The sequence below is a fragment of the Somniosus microcephalus genome, chromosome 7 (genome assembly GCF_052327205.1).
Source record: "Somniosus microcephalus isolate GS21.2 chromosome 7, FLI_Smic_1.0, whole genome shotgun sequence".
Classification (NCBI taxonomy): Eukaryota; Metazoa; Chordata; class Chondrichthyes; order Squaliformes; family Somniosidae; genus Somniosus; species Somniosus microcephalus.
In genome coordinates this window covers 202,704,660-202,720,389 of record NC_140993.1, presented here as the reverse complement: position 1 = coordinate 202,720,389, position 15,730 = coordinate 202,704,660, and the positions used below count along the sequence as shown (strand labels likewise).

At 43.6% G+C, this 15,730-nt stretch overlaps 1 protein-coding gene across 5 annotated transcripts in view; it reads left to right on the top strand.

Moving 5' to 3' along the window:
- Window positions 1-15,730, top strand: part of LOC147115087 (collagen alpha-1(XV) chain-like) — a 483,626-nt gene that overhangs the window by 328,299 nt on the left and 139,597 nt on the right. For all 5 annotated transcript variants that reach the window (XM_085993355.1, XM_085993353.1, XM_085993354.1 and 2 more), the window contains 4 exons: window positions 2,466-2,537; window positions 6,878-6,940; window positions 8,755-8,904; window positions 13,950-14,012. In XM_085993355.1, coding sequence (XP_085849481.1) covers window positions 2,466-2,537; window positions 6,878-6,940; window positions 8,755-8,904; window positions 13,950-14,012 — 348 coding nt within the window. The remainder of the gene's footprint in view (window positions 1-2,465; window positions 2,538-6,877; window positions 6,941-8,754; window positions 8,905-13,949; window positions 14,013-15,730) is intronic.

Sequence of the window (15,730 nt, the reverse complement as noted above, 5' to 3'; positions counted from 1 at the left end):
GAAGGAACAAAAGAGAAAAAAAATCAGAGTAACAATGACTATGAAGTGCCTTGATCAAATTAAACCACCCAGTGTGTCAAATCCAAGGCAAACCTCTTCCTTGGCTTTCTGCCTCGAACTAGGGGTCACAGTCTCAGAATAAGGGGTCGGCCATTTAGGACTGAGATGAGGAGAAATGTCTTCACTCAGAGGGTGGTGAATCTTTGGAATTCTCTACCCCAGAGGGCTGTGGAGGCTCAGTCGTTGAGTATATTCAAGACAGAGATCGATAGATTTTTGAATATTAAGGGAATCAAGGGATATGGGGATAGTTCAGGAAAGTGGAGATGAGGTAGAAGATCAGCCATGATATTATTGAATGGTGGAGCAGGCTCGAAGGGCCAAATGGCCTACTCCTGCTCCTATTTCTTATGTTTTTATGCTGCTGAACACATATCAAATAGTAAAAATCCTGCATTAACCCTTAAACTACCAACAGCTGTGGGGGAATTGGCGTGCCTGTTCTAGACAATTGTTAACATTCTCAGTTCACAAGCTAGGACATGACAGTGATAAAGCTATTGTAATGACAGGAGTAGGCTGCTACTCTAATATTAACCTGTTACAATTAGAATAAACACTAAGAACAATTTAAAGCATTAATTTCAACATTTTTCTTGCGCTCTCCCTTTATCTCCCTTTCTATCTCTTTGTCCCCGTCATTTTATTATTAATTTAACTTTATAGTTTTTCTAACCAATATATAACTTATTGAATATTTTGGCTATTTTTCTGAATTTAGGTTAAATTCAATGAGGCCTCACTCCTGACACAGAGCTTCACTAAAAGGAAGCACAGATTGGAGGTTCAGGCCTTAATGTTGCAGCCCTATAACTGCTTAGTGACCCTGTGGGTTGGGCCCTTTTGCCTCTGCGGGTCTGACAGAGCCCATTGGTTACTTTGGCTCTGATTGTCTAGGAAACTGATCCCAAAGGACAGTTCTGCTCAACCAATTAAGTCCCAGGAACCTAACTATTGACATGGCGTTAGAGGATAGGGGTTATTATTTATAATTTACTCCTCAAATCAATAAGCTTCTTATACATTGAACACCAGGTATCACATAGTTATTAAGTATTCAAATGCATTACAGTTCAGAGCTCAGTACCATAGGCCTTTATGAATCCAACTACATATTATAAACACCCTTTTTTAATACATTTCTCTTACTCCTTCCACGTGACAATCCATGTTTCTGCATTACATAATTGTATGACAATTAAAATACAATTCCATATAAGGAGAATTTAATTGATTTATCAATAACTTTAGTTTTAACAAATTCTTTTTCCATAGTTCCATAGTACTTTGTTATCATATCGATAGTTTCACTCTTGTTACGTATAATTGCTATTCCACTAAGTTAAACTTTTAATTTTAAGTCTGTCTTTGATTCAGCATCATTCCATACCAATTTCCAGCTTCTACAGAAACACCAGTTAAAAAGAATGGTGTACACTCAGATGTTTTCCTTTTGCAGAACCACCTGTTTTTCCTGCACTTAAATAAAATGTTCTCTGAAATATATGAATCAGTGTTCACTGGCATGTCTTTTAATTTGTTTACTGAAGTTGAGGTGAATAGCGAAGATGTATTTAAGGGGAAGCTAGCTAAACACATGCGGGAGAAAGGACTAGAAGGTTATGCTGATAGTGTTTGATGAAGAGGGGTAGGACGAGGCTCGTGTGGAGCATAAACACCGGGATAGACCTGTTGGGCTGAATGGCCTGTTTCTACACTGTCCATTCTATGTAACTCCATGTAAGTGAATAAACTGACCATTGCTTTAAGGTCAGCCCTGGTTCAATAACCCAATGGTACTTTAAATTGTCTTAAACTTCCCTGCTTAACAGGCAAAGGCTAAAGGTTAATGTTACTAACAATGTAAAGAGAAATCAATAGTAGTGTAACATTAGCAGACTTCAGGACAGTCTGATTAATCCTTTCCTTACAATGCTCCGCACAGATGATGTGATTTTTCACCGACTGTTGGCCAGGGTACCTCACCTCCCTTTCCCAGCAACCTGGCCGTCCTCAGACCCTATCTCCATCAACAGTCATATGAAATACTTAGAGCAAAGATGTATTATATAAAATCTCTGCTTCAGTTAAAAGGTTCCTCAAATAAATAATATGCAGAGCAAATGGACTTAAATTTACAACGAATGCTATTTCACCAAAGAGGCAAAAACGTACTTTAATCCTAATTAAACACAGTTACAGTCTAAGCAGCTAGTTTCCTAACCATGCAGTGGTTCAGAGAAATGTTTCACGTGCATGCGAAGTTAAATGCAGTAAGGATTCCAGGTGGAAAGATATTGTGCTACTAGTGAGCTGTTAGGTAACTATCCCTCCTGTAGACTTTGATTCCTCAGCTACTACTATATTTTATGTTGCGGTAGATTATTATCTTTCTCTCCCCTCAGGGCGACCCTGGGTTTTCCAGTTCACCAGGTCCTCCTGGTCCACCTGGTCCACCTGGTCCACAACACAGGCTTGTAAGTAAAGATCAGTACACATTTAATGAATGGTTTGGGCCTTGGTTTTGTGACCAAACCCTTTCTTTTACTGGATAGTTGTTTTTTGTGAATCTACTAATAAATATTAGTGGTGCACATAGAAACTACAATAAAAGACTCCTCTGTTCAAAAGAAAATCAGCTTATTGGTATTTTTCAGTGTTGGTTGGGCTCAGTTGGTAACCCTCATGCTTCTGGGCTAGAAGGTCGTGAGTTCAAGCCCCAGTTACAGACTTGAGCGCATAATCTAGGTTGGCAGTCCTGAGGGAGTGAGTACTGCACTGTCGGAAATGCCATCTTTCAGGTGAGATGTTAAACCAAGGCTTCAAATGGATGTTAAAGACTCCAGGGCATTATCTGAAGAAGAGCAGGGAGTTCTCCTGCTGTCCCGGCCAACATTCCTCCCTCAGCCAACAACATTTGTTTACTGTTTGTTGTATCTTGCACGTTAAACAGTAATCCATTTATTGTTAAAGGCTTTTGGATGTCCTGAGGACTTAATAAGATTGTATATGAATGCATGTTCACACTTTGTTTAATTGCATTGATCTCGACGAGAGCCCAAATGAGTTTATTTGAGTATAGATTCATCTTATACTTGTTTAAAGATAGACATAGAAAGGTAAATTTTCCAGCTGTGTGTTCCCTGCACAGAGGCTCACCTTCCAGGAGCATGTGACACAGAAATTGCATGCATGTAGCCATAAATTTCCAGCCATTATGAATGAAAAGTCATGGACTATCCCTGCATGATTTCCCAATACATGTTCCCAGTGGACAAGGCTCTACTCCAGGAGCACACAGTCGGTTAGCAGACTCCATAATACAGATCTATAACATATGACCAGGAATTTCCTCGGAGCTGCTCCCACTCTGCCACTGGAAGTCCAGTGAAAAGCCCATTGCGCATGTAAACAAAATTTCTGGCGAAGTTACGGCGGTAGAGCAGGAGCAGGTCCAAGGAAAGTCCCAGCCTATGTCTGTAACACAAAGTTACGCCTTGGCTCATTGTCTGGCATAACTTTTATAACTTTCGCTGATTTCCACATATGTCAAAGGTCAGAAGTCTGCCGCTTCAAAGCTTTAAACCTTTTTTAGCTTGAACAGGTCAATAAATTCATGGGCTGGGTTAAGATGAAAAGGGCTCTATTCGATCACATGGGGGGGGTGGGGGGGGATCAGGAAGCGAAGCCATTGCTGGAGATGCTCTGGCTACAATTGGATAGGAATGAGTAGAACCAAGCAAGGGCAGTCCTACTGAGCTGGACAACGGAGGAAAGACATTAGAGGAAGGTGGTGTAGTCAACATGTCAAAGATCACAGAGTGGGCAAGGAGGGATAATGCGAATAAAGTTACAGAGGAGTTCATCTGTGACTTTCTTTAGGGTCATTTCAGTGCTGTGGCAAGGGCGGAAACCTGATTGGAGAGCTTCAAACAGCAATTTGCGGGAAAGATGGAAATTGATTTGGGAGGCAACAGCACACTCAAGAACTTTAGAAAGGAAAGTGAGATTGGAGGCAGGAAGGTAGTTCATGGACTGTGAGGTTGAGAGTATTTTTTTGAGGAGGTGGGTGATGCCAACAGTTTTGAAAGGAAGGGGGACAGTACCCGAGGAGAGAGAACTATTTGCAATGTCAGCTAGCACTGATGCAGGAAGGGAAGTTGGGTGGTCATCAGTTTAGTGGGAATGGGGTCAAGGGTGTAGGAGATGGAATTCATACATCATAAATGAGATTGGAGAGTTCCATGAGGAAAGTATGGAGAGTAATTAGATAAAGTGTTGGGTTCAGGTCTAGGGCAGGGGCAGCCTTGGGGAGGTTTGACTTGGTGGGCATAGGGAAGACAGGGAAGTGGCAGAGGCAGCTGAACGGATGGTCTCAATCTTAGTGACAAAGGAGTCTATGAACTCCTTGCACCTTATGCTGGAGGTGAGGGTGGAAGGGGCAGGGAAGAGGGTTTCAGGAGACAGGGGGTTATCTTTGTTCTCTGGGATTATCCTGGAATCATGAGTAGTTTTGGCATAGGAGAGCAAGGCCCGATAGTGTCTGATGTAGTCCAGCTAGATCTGGCAATGGATGGCTAAACCACTTGAGGGCGGGAAGATAAGGGCTATACCAGATGGAATGACCAGGGTGGGAGAGGATAAAGGCTTTACTGGGAACAAGGACATCAAAAGTGGAGGTAAGGGAGTGGTTGAGCAGACTGACAGCTGCAGAAGCATCAGAGCAAATGGAGGCCCAAAGATGAGGCAGTTGTAAATGACTTGGGAAAGAGTTTATTCCAGGGGTGAATGCAGAAGGAAGTGGGTTTGGGAGGATGTGGGTGGTGTGGGATAAGAGAAGTGGTCGGAAATGGCCTTGTCTGTGATCGAGACGATGGGAATAAAGAGCTCACGGGAGATGGGAATGTCAAGGGGGTGACCATGAAAATGGGTAGGAGAGTTTATATGGAGGGAGAGGTTAAGGGAAGACAGGAAGACAGTGAAATCTGAAGAGAGAGGGCAAGATCTGAGTTGAGATGCAGACTGAAAACACTGAAGAGAAAACGCTCTTTGCAGAGGATGAAAGAGGAAAGCAGTGAGGGTATTTTGGTCAGAAACCTGGGGTAGGGCTTGGCGGGTGCGGTAGAAAAAGAGGCTTTTAAAGGAGAGGCGAGGGGGGTGGAACAAGGTGAGGTGCTCAACGGAGGAGTAGGGGGAGATACCAAGGTAAGATTTGGTGATAAGGGGCACATCACCACCATGGCGGTTTGGGCGGGAGCAGCTGTTGGAAAGTATAGCCAGGCCGGGAGGTGGGGGGGGGAGGGCGCTTCAGTAAGGGGCAGGGTGTCACTACCTGTGAGCCAACTTCAGTGCGTGGAATTTTCAGCCTGTATTAGCAGGGGTCACAGATGATGCTCTGAGATGCTTCCTGATGAAAAATGTATAAATATCAACAAGTTGAACAGGATAGAACAATGAAGCAAATCAGGTCAAAGGGCAGTTAACTGTAGATTGTGATGTTTAGTGTTTAGTGTAAGGCCCATGCTCTCGTATGCTTCAGTGAAGGTGTTTACGATGGTTTGGAGTTCAACCTCCGAGTGAGCGCAGACGCAAGCATCGTCTGCATACTGTAATTCGATGACAGAGGATGGGATGACCTTGGATCTGGACTGGAGGCGACGGAGGTTGAACAGTTTCCCGTTTGTTCTGTAAATTAGCTCCACTCCAGTGGGGAGCTTGCTGAGGGTGAGATGGAGCATTGCAGCAAGGAAGATTGAGAAGAGCGTTGGTGCGATGGCACAGCCTTGCTTGATCCCGGTTCGTACGTGAATTGGGTCTGTGGTGGAACCGTTGGTCATCCGTAAGACAAAAGTCCTCTACCAACCTGCCCCCGCCACACAATGCTGCCCCCTGATTATCAAAATCCACGACAAGGCCTTGGACAACGTGGACCACTTTCCATACCTCGGGAGCCTACTGTCAACAAGGGCAGACGTCGACGACGAAGTCCAACACCGCCTTCAGTGTGTCAGTGCAGCCTTCGGTCGCCTGAGGAAGAGAGTGTTTGAAGATCAGGACCTCAAACCCGACACTAAGCTCATGGTCTACAGGGCAGCAGTGATACCTGCCCTGCTGTATGCCTCAGAGACATGGACCATGTACAGCAGGCACCTCAAAGCACTGGAGAGGTACCACCAACGCTGCCTCCCCAAGATCCTGCAAATCCATTGGCAGGATAGGCGCACCAACGTCAGTGTTCTTGCTCAGGCCAACATCCCCAGCATCAAAGCTCTGACCACGCTCAATCAGCTCCGATGGACGGGTCACATTGTCCGCATGCCCGATACGAGACTCCCAAAACAAGCGCTCTACTCGGAGCTCCGGCACGGCAAGTGAGCCCCAGGTGGGCAGAGGAAATGCTTCAAGGACACCCTCAAAGCCTCCTTGAAAAAGTGTAACATCCGCAACAACACCTGGGAATCCCTGGCCCAAGACCGCACAAAGTGGAGGAGAAGCATCCGGGAAGGAGCCGAACACCTTGAGTCTCTTCGCCGGGAGCAAGCGGAAGCCAAGCACAGGCAGCGCAAGGAGCGCACGTCAACCCAAGCACCCCACCCACCTGCCCCTTCAACCACCGTCTGCCCCACCTGTGACAGAGACTGTAGGTCCCGCATTGGACTCATCAGTCACCTGCGAACTCATTTTTAATGTGAGAGCAAGTCATCCTCGGTTCCGAGGGACTGCCTAAGAAGAAAAAGTAGATTGTGAAAATATTGGTCATATCCGGATGCCAGTTCACTAGCTGTTTATATTATTTTTCTTTTTTCTCACTCTGCAGAATATCCTCGATGCTGAAGGTTCTGGTTTCGATGATAGTGACAATGACATGGAGATAATTCGAGTGAGTGACTCGCTCTGACAGTACACAGGGTATATTTGCCAAGTTCCGCAGCCTCAGTAGTGGTGAGCGCAGGTTGAGAATCAGGGCCAGAAGAATGGGACTCAAAATGCCTTCGGCCCCATTTGAACAATCAGGCCCCAAACCCCCACTGCATTCCCACCTGTAATCTTCCATCTGCAAATTATTTATGCCCATTGTCTGCTAGTTCCTGTCTTTATATTCCTGCCTTAAAGTATTAAAGGGTAAATTTTTTTGCTTCTTAAAATTATTGGATGAAAGTTGCACACATTTTCCCAATATGCATTCCCAGCATCAGGAGCATAGAAGCAGAAAAATTAACCTTTAGTGCACTATTAGTCTGCTGAATTATATAGTCTTTTAGAAACAAATTATATTATTTCATAAAACACTCAAATGCTCATTGTCTACGCAGTTTCCAAGTTCTTATTTTTTTTAATCCCCGAAACCTCAAACATGGCACAGAGGAGAGATCATTTTTAATTGAATATATAGAACCAAAATAAAGAGGTGATAGGCTAAAAAAAATCTATTGCCAATAACCAATCTCTTTGATTTCTTTTCTAACTGTCAACAAAGAATTCATAACAACAGGTATTGCCACTCGCAGGTGTTCTTTTGTGAGGAGTTCATAACAAAAAAGCAGAAGTGTTAATACATTGAATAAATGTCATCACTTGCTTTGAGAATTCAATCTCCAATTTCTTTCAAAGTCTTTTGAACAAAGCAAAGAAACTCAAATCCGCACAGAATGAAGGGACACACAGTTCGACCATTTAACTCTTGTTAATGCACGCATTGCATGCTGAGAAATTCGACAAACTGCACATGCTCAGAGTGCACTGAGATGATTGAAGGCTCCTACACTGTTTAGGTAAAAATCTTCCTTTCAAAGCCTATAGGAGGCAAAATTTGGTTGCTTTGCGCCTCCCGTTAGCGCCCCAAAGGGGGCGCAACCCAATTGTTGCCCCATGCCTTTGAGACAGACCAAGGATTTGAAGTAAAAACTTTAACAAAGACACAAAACATAAAAGACAATTCAGTGGGTAAATTTGATCATAATGTTGGAAAATATATAATTTTTAAAAAGTTTTTTTAAAAGCCATAAACTAATTTCTTATAATATTGCATTCCTTGATCTGTTTTCCCTTTCTGTAGCTTTATTATAGTATCGATCTCTTTCATGAAATGTGCAGTCACTTCTCTTTGAGTTTTGAGCGTTGCCATAAAAGGCATGGTTCCATGATCCGGTGCTTGCAGAGAGAGCCGGTTGGGATATCGTGGGAGCACTGGACCACAGAAGCATTCCTGAAGTTACCAGCAGGGAGATATTACTTTACTTTGATTTCATTCATTCTTTGGATGTGGCCGTCACTGCGAGGCCAACATTTATTGCTCATCCCCAGCTGACCTGAGAAAATGGTGGCGGGCCTTCTTCTTGAACTGCTGGTTGTGGTTTCATACAACTGAGTGGCTTGCTAGGCCACTTCAGTGGGCAGTTACAAGACATCCATGTTGCAGTGGGACTGGAGTCACTTATAGGCCAGACCAAGTAAGAACAGCAGGTTTCCTGACAGGTTAATGAACCAGTTAGGATTTTAATTTAACAGCTTCATGATACTAGCTTTTTATTTCCAGATTTTTTAAAAACTTAATTCAAATTCTCAGACTGCCATGGTGGGATTATGAACTCACATTCCCTGGATTATTAGTCCAGGCCTCTGGATTACTAGTCCAGTACATAACCATTGCACAACCATACTACAAGTTTAATAGTGTGCCTCTCTGTTTCCTAGGGTCTACCTGGGCCACCAGGCCCTCCAGGTTTGCCAGGCCCACCAGGTATCCCAGCTCAATCAGAAGTGATGAATCCAAACATTGTCGGCTCCCCAGGACCTCATGGTCCCCCTGGTCGCCCTGGACAAGATGGTGGACCGGGTGAGCCAGTAAGTAAATACCACTTTACATCTTTCTTAACTGTTGATTGGCTTTCCTATTACTGCTTTTATTTATGATTAGAACCTGATATCAGTCCCCTGTCATATTGACGTGCTCTGACTTTAACATTTTACAGGTGTTTGATGAGGAATTTAGCGGTTCTGGTGAGGTATTCAGCTGGCTCGTTCAGATCCATTACACTCCTAAATGCACTGATCCTATAGAAGCAAGCTGAAGAGGCAGTTTTTTTTTTATTTAAAAAAAAAATTCAGCCTGTTAGGTCCACCATGTTTCTGGCTCTTAACACTGACCTGCATTGTTGTGGTATTTTGCTATATTGTGCATGCGTTCTGTATTAATCTGGCAAATTGCTCAGTGTGCTATGTAAGAAAGTGCAGTCACAGGCTTGTGGGAAATAACAATTCTTTGTACTTATAAATATTAGTCCACACTGTATGGGTTTTAACAGGTAATGTGATTAAACATGTCTATATATATTCACATACACACCTTGAGCAATGATGAATGTTAACCTCACAGTATTGTCCAGCTGGGTCAGTGTTCCTGAAAGAGGAAAATGTTTCTGCTGGGACCCTTCATCAGAGTCTGTGACTATTTTTAAGAGAGAGTTTGAGGCCGTGTTATTTGAATAGAAAGTACTTCTCTTTCTCCTCCACCCCCCCCCAACCTCAGCCAGTAGTTTCCTCCCGTTTAACTTGCCTCCATTTTGTTCAGTCACAATTACCAACATCAGGTGTGTCTCGGCAGTTTCTCTCACTCCAGATCCACTTTTCCTTCTCCTTGCAAATTTGTTGTTGTTCACTCTTAATGCTCAAAAATGTGATCCCTCCTATTGCACTTACACTGCTATTTCCTAAAGTTATTTTAAGTTTCTGTTTAATCTCCAAGTGTTCCATCACCTTGGACTTCAGGCCTAATTCATGAGCCCAGTAAGGTTTTGATCTTTGACCTAGGCTGTTCTTGCCTATGATAAACACCTCAGGAATGCTTTAGGGCATTCACCAACTTCTTTCAGATCACACCTTTTCATGTTACACAGCCTTCTTTTGTTTTGCAGTCCAATGTTGAATCATTGCATCTCCATTCCTGCAGGCCCTTTGATGGAGCAGTGAAGATGTCGTTTCTTTCAATCATTAAAGGCGCACGCCCAGATTTTCCTCTTTTGCCGTAGTTTAGACACGAATGGCGATGGTCCAGTTTTAGATAGACTCAAATGGAAATATTAGCATCACTAAAGATGCAGATTTGGATGGCTGTAGTGAGCATCCTTGTGGTTGGAGCAGAAAACTACATGCAAATAAAAGTTAAAGGGATGGGGACAATTAAAGGAAGTGTCATAATCGGGTACCAAAAATTCTGAAAGCTTTTGGAGAGTCTTAAAAACCCATTAGCAGGGGACTAAGAAGATTCAGGCACAATAAGAAACCAAAGTGCAGGAATGAGTCTGTAGGAGAGTGATGGAGCAGCCTGACTCTCTATTTGCTGGAGAGGAGGTGGTGCTTTTTTGAGTTGATTTTGAGGTTGGCTCAATATCTGACTCTGCTGACCTGGACCCAGTGAAGGCAGTTCCCTACAGTCACTACCAGGTAGCTATGCCAGGATCTGCAGAAATGCCAGGTGCAGAAAATCAGGCTATGCTGGCTCTTGCTACTCTGGAATGACCTCTTTAATGCCACTAAAAGCATGTGATCATGTGCTTCTGATGAAGCATCTAACATTCCGATTAGTTAGTCATTCATATATCCTAGTGATGAAATTGGTAGCTTCCTTTGGGAAAAAAGAGTCTCCGTTGACCAAAGTGTAGTCTGGCCACTTCTGTCCATAATTGTAGATGTGCAGGTACTGGTAAGTGGCACAGAACACCATTTGAACACCTTGGGCAGGATTTTCATTGGGCCGTGGAGGCGGGATTGAAGGTGTGTGAGGGGTTAAAATCCCGAAATCGGGGGGGGGGCACGAACCCATCCCGCCCCCAACCCGCCTCCATGCCAGTTTCAAAGGAGGCGGGTACCCAACCCGCACTGGGACCCGCCTCCCCGAGGCGGGAAGGGGATTAATGCCAATTAACTGCCTGTTAACAGGTAGTTAACAGGCAGTTTTTAGCCTAATCCCTATTTTCATTCTTGAAGTGTGGGATTCCCGACAGCTCCAAACCACACCAAGTTAGCGAGGCGGGCCGTTGGTCTGAAGGGCTTGGAGGGGTCGAGATGTCCGGTGTTCAGGTGAGTGATGGGTGCATGAGCGCAGAGGTAAGTGTGTTTGGTGTGTTTAAAGTGTTTAAAGAAGTTTTACTTACCTTTACAGCCTTCCTTCCTTCAGGTCTCGGGAGTCCCTCATCTCGTCTGTTCTGGAGAGATTTCTAAATCATCCTGAGAGGAAGGAATTAACCTGGAGTACAGATTGTCAGTGTTTGACAGCTTCAAACAGCTATCAAACACTGATATTTCATCTGTCAAAAGGTCTTGACAGATGAAATATCAATCTGTGATGTCACCTGTTGCCTGGTGGCCCTTAATTGGCCTGCTGAGCCCACTGGGCGGGCTCAACAAGGTCAATCAAGTCAAAATCTCGTGGGTTGGCTACAACTCGATGGAGGCGGGACTACAACCCGGAAAGTTGTAGTCCCACCTCCTACCCACCTCCTCTATGAAAATCCAGCCCCTTGACTTGCTTGGTATCCCTCCATGGGTCCCCTTCTTCCAAACATGTGAGATAGGGGAATTCCCATCGGTAAGTCCAGTGATATCAGTAATGGTTCTAAGGGGCAAAAACATAGTATTATACAACAAGCAAAACAACAATGATTAAGAAATGGCGACTGGAAACCACGTTAAAGTGAAGAGTGGGTAGAATTCCAGCAGGATGGGGATTTCTCTCTTCCCACTGCAACAGGGGCTGGGAATGGAAAAATGTCAGAGTTCCAGCTAATTTGAAAGTTTACATAACTTCATTACCCCACAGACTAATATCAAATGTAAATAAATATAATCTGCATACACATCCCACATAAAGTACCTCAGTTCTAATCCCGGCACATCTTGACTGCTCTGTGAATGACCACCTTTATAACTGCACTTCTGATGAAATTTGCATGCGATCACTTGCACCCCTAGTCCATTGGTGGCCTAGTATTTTGTTTTAGGAGTATCCGATGCTTGTGCATTTTTTCCCCCTTTCAATGTGAAAACCAGTTAAAAGTATTTTATGCATTCCAGATTTAGCTTTAATTATCTTTTGTTGTGGCTTTAAGGCAGCCGTGCTGCTTCTACCATGAGAAGATACACGCTGGCACTGCATACAATGTGAAGCACCTTGTGTACAATTATTAACAGGAGGAAAAATCGACTTGAACTATAGGTGGATTATGCAAGAGTTTGGCATAATCTGCCTTTGGTTTGCATGATGACATAAAACAGCTTGATCAGTGAAACATGGTCCATGCTGAAATCTGCCTTTTTTTAAAAAAAGCAACAGTTAACAGCAAATACTAACGCTCTAGGTTATTGCTGCCACATGTCCCACTTGTTCAAAAGGGTACTGCTGACAATCAATATCTTTTAAGAATCATTGCTGTACAATTCATCATCATTCTGTTCCATTGCATGAGGTGTGAAGCCTACATGGTTATCAGATTTTACACCCAAAAAGCAACTTAAGTTTTTACTTTTTAAAAGAGCTTTTCAAGGCCTACCTATACATGGACATCTTGAGATGCAGAAGCTAGTTGGGTAACTAGGACAAGTGATATCATAACTATGGTATTCTGGAGCTTGCTTGATTGCCTTTGAGGGTCGGAAAGGCATTTCCCAGAGTTTTTTTCCGCTAAATTGGCCTATGGAGTTCTCTCGCTAGGCTTTTTTTGTCTCTTCAGGAGATTGGGTTACTGAGGGTAGTTTACAAACATATGAAAAATGATGGACAGTCAAAGACTTACTGGCCTATCCTGCCTGTCCCACACACATGCTACAGATACTCCCCACCCACCCAGAGCCATGTAATCTCCTGGGAGAGGCAAAAAGCCAATTGCAGGGGGGGATTCCGGAAAATTCCCCTCCGACCCCCTTAGTCGATTGAAACTATTCCAAGAGACCACCATGGCCCTCATTAACGTTACAAGTTACCTACCTTTTGTATGAGGTGATCTCCACCCCAGCCAGAAACAGGTCCAACTCTCGCTTGATTGAATTCAGCAAATCAGTGTTCACCGCACGAGCCAACAACTTGTTCCACAGGTCCATCATTCTCAGGGGGAAAAAAACTCCTAACATGTAACCTAGTTCTGTCCTTACTTTGATGGTGCATGTAGGTTCCATCTTGTCAGGATGGGACATGCTTGATAAGGCAGTTGGTCTTTTCCTGTCCTTTTTTCATACATTCGTAACCTAAAATTTGTTTATCATCCAACCAGATTTGTCAACCATTTATTCAAACCCTTGTCGGCCAGCTGGATTGATCTGTGGCTCCCATGAATCCCCAAATGCATTGCAAAGGTCCATTGATGCTTGATACAAGTGACTTTGTGATCCAGCCAGAGCCAAAAACATTGCTTGCACAAACCATGTAGTCCAGTGCATTTGGCATAAACCCAGTGATGGACCTTTGCTATTGCCATTGTTTAATCAAATCCTATAGAGTTGAAAGTGGTGCGCAAATTGGCTGCCGCGTTTCCTACATTGCAACAGTGATTACACTTCAAAAAGTACTTAATTGGCTGTAAAGCGCTTTGAGATGTCCAGTGGTCATGAAAGGTGCTATATAAATGCAAGTCTTTTTTTCTGAAAGACAAAATAATGCAAGTTGTTTTAAAAGTTTATTGGTGTTGACGCATAGCTGTAAATGCTCCTCTGTGAATTAGAGCTTGAAAGGAAGCAGCAACATCTGCATGGATGTTATTGCCAGTATCTGTTTCCACATCAGTGAATATCTGGTGCATGTGGCAGCGCTCATCTCAAAGGCTTTTGGTTTCATGTAACAGCGTGTGTTTATAGTAAGTTCTCCTGCACTCCATTAATTGGTTGCTCGTCATTTATAGGGTCCAAGGGGACCACCAGGAGTGGATGGGACTCTTGCTGAACCAGCGACAAAAGGACAAAAGGTAAGTCTTGCAAATATTGTGATGTGATTCATTGTGCAGGTCTAAGGTGTACCATGGTAGTCCAATTCACTGGCCTCTGCAATGAACTCCCATTAGAAAATACCCATTAAATAATTCTGCTGTTTCAATTACTTTACCACGTTTATGTGTTTACACTCTCAACTTCATCCCTAATCACTCTTGCAAGTGTGATACTGAAAAGATGTTTTATTATTGCGTTAAATCCTTTGCTACGTTCTTCTCCTTGCATCCCACATACTTTTCTTTTAGCCTGTTTTAAACTTTTCCTAAATGCGCCTCAAAGTTCCATCTCCTTTTCTCTATAGATTTGTTTTTCTTCCTTATTTTTAGTTTAACTTCTCTGTTTATCTATTTAGGAGACTGGTTAGCTCACTCTCATTTCTCTGTGGTATAACCATGTCTTCGATATTCAATATTTAAACATTTTCCTGTTTTCGTTGAACAAGCGAGCACATCAGCAACTCATATGACTTCAATTCTATTCACTTTCTTTGTGATGTGTTTTTTTTATTAATGAAGACCAACAGGTGTCTAATTGCCAGCACCAGGATTAGCAGCCGTTTTAAAAAATGGAAAAAAACACGGCTCCCTTGATTGTCAGTTTGTCTTTTTGTCTGCACTCGCACAGCAGTTCATGACTGTCCAATTGTGAGAAAGCAAATGGAGTGTGAGTGAAGGAGGTTGGCTCCAGTAGTGTTTGTTTTCTGCGATCTGCCAAGCTGCAGAAGAACAGCGTCAGTTTCCACATGTATGCTGACGACGCCCAGCTCTACCTCACCACCACTTCTCTCAATCCCTCCACGGTCTCTAAATTGTCAGACTGCTTGCCGACATCCAATTTTGGATGAGCAGAAATTTTCTCCAATTAAATATTGGGAAGACCGAAGCGATTGTTTTCAGTCCCCGCCACAAACTCCGTTCCCTAGCAACTGATTCCATCCCTCTCCCTAACATCTGTCTGAGGCAGAACCACACTGTTCGCCACCTTGGTGTCATAATTGGCCCTGAAATGAGCTTCCAACCAACTAAGACTGCCTATTTCTGCCTCTGTAACATCGCCCGTCTCCACCTTTGCCTCAGCTCATCTGCTGCTGAAACTCTCATGCATGCCTTTGTTACTTCTAGACTTGACTATTCCAATGCACTCCTGGCTGGCCTCCCACATTCTACACTACGTAAACTTGAGGTCATCCAAAACTCTGCTGCCCGTGTCCTAACTCGCACAAAGTCCCGTTCTCCCATCACCCCTGTGCTCGCTGACCTACATTGGCTCCCGGTTAAGCAACGCCTCGATTTCAAAATTCTCATCCTTGTTTTCAAATCCCTCAATGGCCTTTCCCCTCCCTATCTCTGTAATCTCCTCCAGCCCCTCAACCCCCCGAGGTATCTGTGCTCATCTAATTCTGCCCTCTTGAGCATCCCTGATTATAATTGCTCAATCATTGGTGGCCGTGCCTTCTGTTGTCTCGGCCCTAAGCTCTGGAATTCCCTCCTTAAACCGCTCCACCTCTCTACCTCTCTTTCCTCCTTTAAGATGCCCCTTAAAACCTACCTCTTTGACCAAGCTTTTGGTCACCTGCCCTAATTTTCTCCTTATGTGGCTCGGTGTCAAATTTTTTGTCTTATAATACTCCTATGAAGCACCTTGGGACATTTTACTACGTTAAAGGTGCTATATAAATACAAGTTGTTGTTGT